The 11,153-nt window shown below is 44.0% G+C and overlaps 1 protein-coding gene across 1 annotated transcript in view; it reads left to right on the forward strand.

The window, feature by feature from the left end:
* Nucleotides 1-6,419, forward strand: part of Tnfsf4 (TNF superfamily member 4) — a 21,637-nt gene extending 15,218 nt beyond the window's left edge. The window contains exons 2-3 of the mRNA XM_021199336.1: nucleotides 3,078-3,120; nucleotides 5,121-6,419. Of these exons, the coding sequence (XP_021054995.1) occupies nucleotides 3,078-3,120; nucleotides 5,121-5,512 (435 nt within the window). The 3' untranslated portion in view covers nucleotides 5,513-6,419. The remainder of the gene's footprint in view (nucleotides 1-3,077; nucleotides 3,121-5,120) is intronic.
* The last annotated feature ends 4,734 nt before the right edge of the window (nucleotides 6,420-11,153 follow it).

Here is an 11,153-nt window from a genome sequence, read left to right on the forward strand (position 1 = left end):
TGTGGGCAGAGTTGGGGTGACTCTGGGAGGTGTAGGGCTTCCTCTGGGCAGTTGGATGTGTCTGTGGGCAGAGTTGGGGTGACTCTGGGAGGTGTGGGGCTTCCTCTGGGCAGTTGGGTGTGCCTCTGGACAGTTGGGTGTGTCTCTGGGCAGTTGGGAGTGTCTCTGAGCAGTTGGGTAGTGGGAGCAGCATCAGGTGCCCAGAATGAGAGCAGAAAAAGTTCAGGAAGCAGGAAGTATCATCTTTTTCCAGTACACAGAATTACCTGAATCCACTTACTGGTTATTTCTAAGAGGTTTCTGAGGGTATGCTAATTTCCACTCTAGGTAACCTTTGGGAGAAGGAGCAGGATGCTAGGGGTTGCAGAAGATCAAACCAGTGGAGGAAGTCACATTTGCTTCCCTCTCTGCCTCTTGACATTTCAGTTCCAGAAGATGCCTTTTGGTCATAGTTCCTCCTATAGCATCAGGACAACAAAAAGATAAACACACACACACACACACACACACACACACACACACACACACACACCACACACAGGAACCTCTTAGAGTCTTTCACAAAGTCAGAGTGTAGAAATAATCAAACCATGTGCCCAGTGAATTTAATGTTAGCAAGACACTGTCATAATCACAAGGTTTTTAGGATGTCTGGAGGTGTGGTTGGTGGGAGGAGGACTGGTGAAGTGTTTTCTTAGAATGTGAAAGGCCCTAGGTTCAATCCCCAGCACCAGGAGGAGGGGGGAAGAAAGAAAGAAAGAAAGAAAGAAAGAAAGAAAGAAAGAAAGAAAGAAAGAAAGAAAGAAAGAAAGAGAAAGGAAGGAAGGAAGGAAGGAAGGAAGGAAGGAAGGAAGAAAGAAAGAAAGAAAGAAAGAAAGAAAGAAAGAAAGAAAGAAAGAAAGAAATCAAGTCACAAGTCTTTTGATATCAGAGAGCTTGAAGTAAATTTGTGAATGGGGAAACTTCCTCTGTCTTCACTTTTGATTACCTCATTATCTCCAGGTTGCCAACTTTGTTTTGTTTCTGTGTTTTGAGACACAACCTGAGCTTGCTATGTAGACCAGGATAAGATCCACCTGCCTCTGCCTCCTTTGTTGGAATTAAAGGTGTGTGCCACCTCACTGACTAGTTTTGTTCTGTCTGTTCCTTTATGTATTTATTGCTCTTTGGGGAGTAGTTTAAGTATAGAAGTCACAGGATGTATACTGCATGGGAAGCTGGTCCTGACATGGATACCCACAGTGTTGTAGTGATGTTTAGAGGACAATCTGAGGCCCAGGGAGATTGTGATACTTAATCTAAGATCACCCAGCACTTGCTTATCTGGTATCAGAACCCAAGAGCTGCATGCTGTGCTGAGCGCTATGCCACTCTGTAGATGACCGGGGATGAGTCCCAGAGCAGAGGGCAGTTTATTTGTCTAGGGGATTGTGGTGAAGGGGGTTATAGGCCTTTTGAGAGGTCTTCTAGAACACTCCCTAAAACGCTAAGAAACAGCATGCAAAGGGCCAGGAGCCAAGACTTGGATGCCTACCCAAGGCAACCTTTCTCCCACACACTCATCACTTCTCATCTTGATTTTCTTCAGTCTAGGGGCCTGGAGAGGGGGAGGGGGGCGTTCCTGGAAAGCCCTATCTCCTCCCTATGAAGCCTGTTGATTTTAGCCCAGGAAGGCCTGTTACCCTGTTTAAAAGAGAAGTAGGGGATTCCTCATTGGTATGGGGAGTCCCCAGTGGAATCCTCTTGACTGAGGGTAACTAGTCTGCCAGGAGAGTGGGAAGCAGGGATTTTACTGCTCAGGGAAGGAAAACAATTTGCTCCAAAGCCTCCAATCAGGATTTTCTGCCAAAAAATGCCTTCGGCTGTTGTTCTTGGTGGGAATAGTGGGCATTTCTCTCTCTCTCTCTCTCTCTCTCTCTCTCTCTCTCTCTCTCTCTCTCTCTCGTTAGTAGGGAGTACACCATATAACTCCCTTCTAAAATTGTAGAAAGAGTCCCTAGTACTTGTGACCTGTGACCTCAGACTGCTAATTATTTTTCCAGGGTCAGCATCTGTAAACTGGCTTCTTGATGCATTCTTTGAGAGATAACTCAGTGTGTACAAGGATGTTTCTGTTTTTAACAGACATGAATATGCTTTTCATAGGTTTCTGCCCTTTTGCTATGACTTGGTTCCATCTTGAGTTTCTTGGCCTTTTGGCTGCTAAGTCCTGTGAGCTTCTATCAAGCTTCTTACTGTTTGACTTCTTGCTGCCATGCACTTACTTGACTCATGTTAGGTTTCTCAAGCTGTTGAAGAGAAGGGAAAGATCCAAGGCTGAAAAACAGCTAATTTGGCTGGTGGGATGGCTCAGTGGGTAAAAGCACTGGCCCCAATCCCGACAACCGGAGTCTGAGCTCCTGAAACCATGTAAAGGTAGAAGGATATTCTACACTGATTCTACCAAATTGTCCTCTGACATGCACACATGTTCCATGGCGAGTGCAAACACGTACACACACACACACACACACACACACACACACACACACACACTAGTGTACAAAATAAATTAATGCAAAAAAATATTAAAGCCAATTGAAACATACTGTGTTCTGACAGATTAGAGCAGGCTGTATTGACCCTTGAAAACAGGGTATGCTTACTCCTGAGATGCAGTGGAAGAGAAAGCACACAAGAAGCTTCCACAACTTTCTCCTAGTTTGTTCTGAGAGTCTGTGAGGTTGTTTTTTTTGTTGTTGTTGTTTTTGTTTTTGTTTTTTGCCGTTGTTGTTGTTTTTGTTTTTAGGCCTATTAAGTGTGCTTGTATTTAATGTAGAACTGGGGCTCCGTGAACCAACATAATAAACCAAAAAAGAGTTTGGCAGAAATGAAGACAGAGTTCAGGTGCTTGCAAAGTGATCCTCCCCTATTAGAAGAGACGTGTAGTAATATAGGAAAGCAAAGGGCATGTAGCTAGTCCTGGTCAAATCCTCACAGAAAAGCTAAGTCTTCCGTCGGGTATTGACTGTTCCTGTGGGCTGCAGTATCCATTTCTGTTTTCTTTTTCTCTAAATATCCATCTTTTCCTTCTGTAGGCAAAGGATCCTCCAATCCAAAGTCTCAGAGCAGCAGTTCCCAGTAAGTATTACTGAAAGTTTAGCTGATCTTTACGTACCTATTGTGTGTATCTGTGTGGTACATGTGTGTCTGTGTTTATGAGCACGCGTGTGTGTGTGTGTGTGTGTGTGTTTGTGTGTGTGCGTGTGTTTGTGTGTGTGTGCACGTGGAGGCCAGGTGTTGACGCTGGGTATCTTCCCATGTACTCTTCACATTATATTTTGAGACAAGGTCTCTTACCATACCTGAGGCTCACTGGTTTAGCCAAATAGGCTGGCCAGCGAACTCCAGAGATCCTCTTGTCTTTACATCCTCATAGATGTGATTGTAGTCCAGAGTACCTGGTTTTGTGTGTGTGCACGCGTATGTGCATGAGCACGTGTGAGTGTGTGCCTGTCTCTGTGTGTGTGTGTGTGTGTGTGTGTGTGTGTGTGTGAGAGAGAGAGAGAGAGAGAGAGAGAGGAACTGAGCTGAGCTCAGGGCCTTATCTTCAGCAGGAGACATGTTTCTATAGCCTTGTACCCATGTCTTTAATAGGCTCTTGTCTGTAGTCCTAATTTTCTTCAGAATATAGGCTCTGTCATTTCCCATAGAAAAGTGTTGCATCTCCAAATTGTTGGAGTCTGATCATCATCATCATCATCATCATCATCATCATCCCCAAAAGGGGACTAGTAACCAAAGAAGTGCCTATCTTTGTAGTAGCCTTTCTTAATCCCTTAATCCCCCCCCCCCCAAATACTTTTTAGGTAGGAATTTCACTTGGTTTTCATCTATGGATTCTAAATGTGCCTGGGTGTAACATGATGACACCTTAAGGAGAGCCTGGAAGGCTAGATATGAAGAAAACCTGATACTTTGATCAAAAGAATATCATTTGGCTCTTGATCACAGCCAACTACCAGAAGTTTCTATATGAGTTTTCAAGGCTTTATTAAGCTCTCCAAATGAAATGGGAAGTACATTTTGCCCTCAATAAGTTATTCTTATTTTTGATTCAAAGTACAGATCTAGGGCCCGGTACAAAGTAAGCCTTATTGAATTGGGGTCAACACTAGGGGCCTGTTATTTCCTATCAACAAGGACTATGAGCCAGAGTAGGTGTATATGATGTGGTTGCTTAGCCATCCAAGGTAATACTCAGGCTGATGCAGAACTGTGAGAAACTTGGGCTTTGGGACTTGCTTCTGGAAAGGCCTGGCACAAACCTTCCAGATGCAGACAAACCTTCCAGATGCAGCTGGTCCTCTTTTTCCTCCTCTTCCTCTTTCTCTTTTCCCTCTTTTCTTCTTCCTCTTCCTTTTCTTTCTCGGTGGCAGTGACTCTTCCCAAGTCACCTTCCAGGAAATGCTAGTTATAGGATGTAGAAGGAAGAAGCACATGGCTATGTCTTTGGCTTCTTTCTCCCTGCTTCCCGGGACCGTGCTCACTTTGATTCCACAAGCATCCTGAGCTTATTGGACTGCTGCCAAAGACCACTTAGTAATGCTATCAGTGAGGCCGATTCCCAGGAGCGTGTGGAAAATAGGGATTTCATGGTCAGGTGGAAAGGTGTAGGGAATGGCTAAAGGCAGTTGCTCTGAGTCAAGATAATCAGGGATGTCAGGACCAAGGCAATGCAGGCCCTGTTGCTCCACTCCTGCCAACCTTTGTTGTAGTCTATGCACTCAGCTGGAGAGTAAGGATTGAAGATGCCTGTCATTTCTTGCTTTTGAAAAAAAATCAGGGGATATTGGAACCTGTCTGTCCTACCATATGTCTGAGGTGACAATGGCTTTAATCTCCCAACTCTGACTCCTAACCCTCATCTTACACTCTCCTGAAGACTGCCATCGGCTCTGCCTTTCCCTCTACCCCACAGATGCAGCTGGTCTGAGACATCAATATACCACAGCATTCTTTTGCTTTCATTTTTTCCAAAGTCTCCCTCCTTGTTACTTTTTCTTCATCTGCTCTAGCTACACTAGAGGGTTCTCATCTCATATTTTGTTAGGGATAATCTTATTTTCAATTCTTTTTAGGATGTGAGAATGGGCAACTATTCATCAGCTCATACAAGAATGAGTATCAAACTATGGAGGTGAAGAACAATTCGGTTGTCATCAACTGCGATGGGCTTTATCTCATCTACCTGAAGGGCTCCTTTTTCCAGGAGGTCAAGATCAACCTTCATTTCCGGGAGGATCATAATTCCATCTCTATTCCAATGCTGAACAATGGTCGAAGGGTTGTCTTCACTGTGGTGACCTCTTTGGCTTTCAAAGATAAAGTTTACTTGACTGTAAATGCTTCAGATACTCTCTGCGAACACCTCCAGATAAATGATGGGGACCTGATTGTTGTCCAGCTAACGCCTGGATACTGTGCTCCTGAAGGGTCTTACCACAGCACTGTGAACCAAGTGCCACTGTGAATTCCACTCTGAGGGTGGATGGGACACGGGTTCTTTCTTGTGAGAGATGAGTGCATCCTGCTCAACTTCATGAGATGCGAAGGAATGCAGATCCCACCCCACTTCCTCACTCAGGGATATTTAAATGGTGTCTTACATAGCAGTTGACCTCTCATTCCCCGGATTGCCTTGAGCCTGCTAAGAGCTCTTCTGGGAAGGAAAGAAATAAATGTCTCTTCAAGACACATTGCTTCTGTTGGTCAGAAGATCATCGTGATAAACATCTGCCACCGAAAATGGCACTTGATTGCTATCTTCTAGAATTTTGATGTTGTCAAAGAAAAGAACAAAAAAAAGGAAAGGGTGGTGTCCACCAGCCAGTGGGAGCTGGAGTGCTCTCTTCCAGGTTAAGATGATCGAAGTTTACATGTTGCCTAAAACTGTCTCTCATCTCATGGGGGGCTCAGAAAGAAGATTACCCTGTGGAAACCAGGACTTGAAGATGACTGTTTAAGCAACGGGGTGCACTCTGAGCCTCCCTCATCTCTGTTCTTTCCTGGCCCCTGAATATACATAAAAGAAAACTTCCTTCAAAGAACTACCTAGGGACCACGGTACCCCTGAAGTACCACATCAGTGATGCAAAGAAAGCCAGTAGAGCTTTGTTTATTTTACAGCGTACACGAGAGATTTTTATCCCGAGGGTTATTTTTATTATACAGGATAATAGTGAACTGGATGTCTCAGGATAAAGGCCGAGAAGGATTTTCACAGTCTGAGCAAGACTGTTCTATAGGTTCTCTCTTCCAAAACTTTTAGGTAAATTTTTGATAATTTTTAAATTTTTAGGGTTTTTTTTTTTGACCATTTTCAGTAGAAGATACAACATGTCTCAAAACCTTTCTAGATGATTTCACATCCCCATAAGGATCACATCGTGCTACAATACAGTGCTTATCTTTTAACCCTCTGGAAAGTCTGAAGACTGTTACTCTTTATACTAAGTGAATTCCGTTTTATTTGGATTTTTCTGTCTGATAATTTTATATTTTCTCTTATGCATTTATAGTTATATTCTCGCTCTGTTTTAATCTGTTATTAAAAGAAGCTGAATAAAAATGCTACATAAATGAGATAACCACGGATGTTACTACTGGAAAGCCTGCCATGGGCTATACATTGGGCAAGATATTCTGTGATCCCTGTCTTGGTGTCTCAGGAGACTGTGTGTGTGTATGTGTGTGTGTGTGTGTGTGTGTGTGTGTGTGTGCACACGTATGCGTGTTTACATTTTTGTTATTGACTATGTTTTGCAAAATTGTTATTACCTAACAACTAACAGCCGAAAAAGTAAATGTTCGTAACTATGGGCAATATTTCAGAAAATGTGTGTTTTGTTTTTTAATTTTGAACTTATGTCTCTATATTTTATGGATGTGCAATGTACATGACTAACATGAACATCACTGTTCTATTGGTCATTGCCTTGAATACCATGGTATCTGCTCTGGAACCTCACTTCTCTGGAGCGCACCTAGCCTGCTACTTTGGTTCTGGCCTCTGGCAGTCACTCAGGGATACTGCTGCTGTGTACCAACCTCAGTCGTCCCCTCGTCAATGTATGTGGTCTGTGTTTTAGTTCCCTTATCATTTCCTTCAAAGGAATACTTAGCCCTGTATTCTACACAAAGAAGAGATTCCCAGGAAGAGAGCTGAGTGAGAAATCAGGAGTCAGGAATTCTAAATTTGACTCAAGTTACTATGCAATTGCTCTTGGACATCTGACTTCCTATTTCTGCAATCTGCTTCCCTCCTGTAACACCACAGAAACATAAAAGTTTGGAATATTGTGTTTGAAATGTTAGCTGAGGACCCCATGTGTTAAATGTCCATGTGCCGAGCAACTTTCTCTTTCATTGTATGGAAATTGTTTTTCTGTTCTTTTCTCTGCCCTTTACAAGTTACATATCTTCCCTTAGGCTTCTTTTGGTAACTCCTTGTAGAACAGTTACCCGCTGTTATCTAATGACTTTCATTTATAGGATGCTAAAGGGAATATAGAGACTTGATGCCAGTCATGATAATGCTCTTAAGCTTATCAAGTGGTGCCCTGGTTTTAAGCCATAGTTGTATTCAGTGCATTCCTGGCTCTCAGAGAATATAAATATTAATGTTAACTATTATAGGTGACAATAGTGTTTGTGTTTACCTTTGAATTCACTGATGTTTAGAGTCTTGATTTCCTTTGTGTTTCTTTTCAACATGTGCTGATTACCCCTCATAATCCCTCATAAGCACAGAGAGTGGGACAAACTTTCTGGCTTCCTACCTGCCTCTGTCCAGGGGGTGGGTGAGCTGGCAAAGTTCATCTTTGCTTTTGAAAGGCCTCTGGAAGTCAATGCCTCTCCTCACAGTTCAGGGCATCTGGCTACGCAGAGTCCTTTCATGGACATACTGACCTTTCACGAAGGGTTTTTCTTCTTATATCTAGGCCTGGTTGATCTCTGAGAATTACGTCCCTTTTGACTCATAGTCATTGTTTGCTGTCTCAAAATGAGGTCACAAGTATGAGTGACATCTGTGACATCAAATGGACACAGAAATCTTGGTGCCACCTCAATATTAATAACTCTCTCTTCTCTAAGTGCTTTTTACATTCAGTGTCTTTGGTCTCCCCACCCCACTTCTTTTTCCTCCACCCTTCTGTGGGACTGTGAAAAGCCTATTTTCTGGTTGAGCTAAGTTTAAACCCTGGAGGCCCAGCAGGTGTTCCTGCAAGGGACATGTTTGCCATGCCCCCAGACACCAGACTTCTGATGTGAGGACTCAGCTCTCTGTAATTCTGTGGCCATCAGTCACATAAGGCAACGCCTCAAGCCCCTGGTATTCTGTCTAGACTCCACCCCCATAGTTACCTGGCAACAGCCAGATAGGCCTGGCCTACTATAAAAGGGAGTCCTTGCCCCCTCCTCCCTCTCTTACTCTTGCCCCTCTCTTGCCTTCTTGCTCCTTCCTCCTCTCTCCGCATTCCCTTCCTCTCTCTCTCCACATGACCATTGCTGGCCTCCACTTCTCTACTCTTTCCCTCTCTCTGCCATTCTATGCCTCTACTATCCTCTTAGCTCCCCTTCCCAGACACTCCTCCCTGTAAAAGTTATTTAACCTCAGGCCTGCTGTGAGAAGGTGGGGTAAGGTTTTTCATTCATCACAACTCTCTGCCGTGACAATAAATACCTTAAAACCATGGACTGCCTCTTCTCATCGGGACCTGCTGTGGGGAGCAATAGAGCAGATCTTCCTCTAAAGAGCTGGATGTCCAATCTCCTGCAGGAGCCTTCCCTGTGCTCTCAGCCAGGGTCACCACCAAGCAATTCACCCGAGCAAGCCAGAGATACTCTCCTCACCTCGGGAACCAGCTGGTGCTCTCTCCTCCTGCCCTTTTCCCTTTGGCCCTGGGCCAGAATCCACCTGTGAGCCCATACTCCATTCTTAGCACTTCTGCAGCATCCAGCGTCTGCAGTGTCCAAGAGCTAGGACCAGCCATCCCTGGCCTCCATGCTGCCCAGGGACCCACGAGCCTGCTCTGGGCAGTTCCCTGGGGACCTCAGACTGCACGTCCCCACCGGTGGTGTGGGGTCCTATGCCTTATCACAGTCCTACATTCGCCTGGCAGCAGCATCGGGTGCGCAGTCAAACATCCTGCATCTGCCTCCATGAGCGGCCCTAACCCTGTGGTAGGCTGGATGCAGGACACCACTTTTAACCCACACTCTCCTCTTCTTTTCTTTCCCTTTTCCTCTTTGCTTCCCTTTGCTTCTCCTCCTTTCTCCCCCCTCCCCTCTCCTCCCTTCCCCTCCCCTCCCCCCTCCCTTTCATTTCCCTTCCCTTCCCCTCCCCTCCCCTTTCATTTCCCTTCCCTCCCCTTCCCTTTCATTTCACTTCCCTTCCCTTCCCTTCCTCCCCTTCCTCCCCTCCCTTCCCTTCCTTTCATTTCCCTTCCTTTCATTTCCCTTCCCTCTTCTCCTTCCCTTCCCTAAGCTTGCCTTTTCTATACTCTGCCTTTCTTATTTTTTACCCTCTTCTCTTTCTCTGTCCACTGTCTTCAGTCTTCTTCCTCTACTCCAAAGTCCACAGTTGAGACCTCAACAAACCATGATCTGGCCAATGTATGTATTATATTTCTTTGTTAGGTTGAATTTCATTTTCAATAATGTAAACACTGAGAAATTTCTCAGTGCTTTGAACAATAAAATAGCAGACAGGTCTTAACTTTGGCATGCTAGTAACCATCTCCAGCAGGGGAACAGTTTATCTCTTCTGGAATGTTCTTTCTCAGTTTCCCCAAGTCCCACCATCCAAGGTCTGTTCAAATATTCTCACACCACCTCTCTTCCTGACTAGCCTGAAGGCATTTGCATCCATAACTTCTCTGTGTCTTCTTCCAGTGTCACTGCTTATACAGCTAGAACATCTAAAGCCGCTTTTTAAAAACCCAGATACTTTCCATTTTAAAGTCACATATGCTGTTATTATTTGCATTAGTAAATTAGTAAAACAAGAACGAACAAGAAACCCTCATGTAGTATGTACTCAACCTACTCTAGGCATCGTACTAGCTGTCTTATGAAACTTGTTTAATTCTGTCCTCCCAATAACTCTGTCAGGTAGGTTTTACTACAATCCCTATCAGAAACACAACTTGAGACCCACAGGTAAACTTGCCCAAGGAAATCTCACAAATTCAAGACCAACAATTTCTGACACCAAAGAGCATGTTCTTAACCTCTCACAAGCATCTCTATGTGGATGTAAAGGGCACTTCAACACAGCATGTCCACTGTAGAAAAGTCTGACTTTCTGGCTAAGCCCATTCTCCTGGTTCATGGTGTTGACTCAAGGCATCATAATCATTTCTGAGTCTATTGTCTTAGCTCCTTCACACTCTCTTCATTGACTCTGACTTTACTTAGTCTCCCTATTGTTGAGGTTTGGTCTGTTGTATTGTAATGCTAAGTGCATGCCCCCAAGACCTGGTTGCCCCAGAGATGAGAGAGTCCATCCATGACTCTAAGTGACTTTGTCCCCAAATTATTTCTGACTGGTGAATAAAGATGCCAACAGCCAATAACTGGGCAGAAGAGACATAGGCATGGTTTAGGGTTCTTGGGCTTGGGGTAGGAGGAGAACCACAAGAGGGAAGAAGGGGAATAGAGGGTTAGATGAGCCATGAAATAACGGCCATGTGGGTTGGCTAATTGGAGTTAAGAGCAGCCCAGATGAAACATGGCAAATTATACAGTGGGATTATTGGCTGGGAAATAGACATAATAGCATAGAGGATACATATCTGCCCAGCTTTTGTGCTGATTATGGCTTATTGTAAATATAAAGATTGTATGTGTATTATATACAGGAATTAAATGGTTAAAGGTGGAGTAGAATCCCTGGATTGGGATTAAAATTTTCAACAACACCCTATTAATCCTATTTTATACTATAGTAGCAAGTACTAACAAGGTCTACTAGTGATTTTAGTTTGGTGCACATTAGTTCATCAAATGAGCAAAATGTATAAACAAAACAAGTCAGAGGATGGAGAAAGCATGGTGTTGAGAATATACTTTCAAAGACGCTTATTCTCTAGCTAAGTGATTTGGGCAAT

Source organism: Mus pahari, chromosome 5 (assembly GCF_900095145.1).
Source record: "Mus pahari chromosome 5, PAHARI_EIJ_v1.1, whole genome shotgun sequence".
Taxonomy (NCBI): Eukaryota; Metazoa; Chordata; class Mammalia; order Rodentia; family Muridae; genus Mus; species Mus pahari.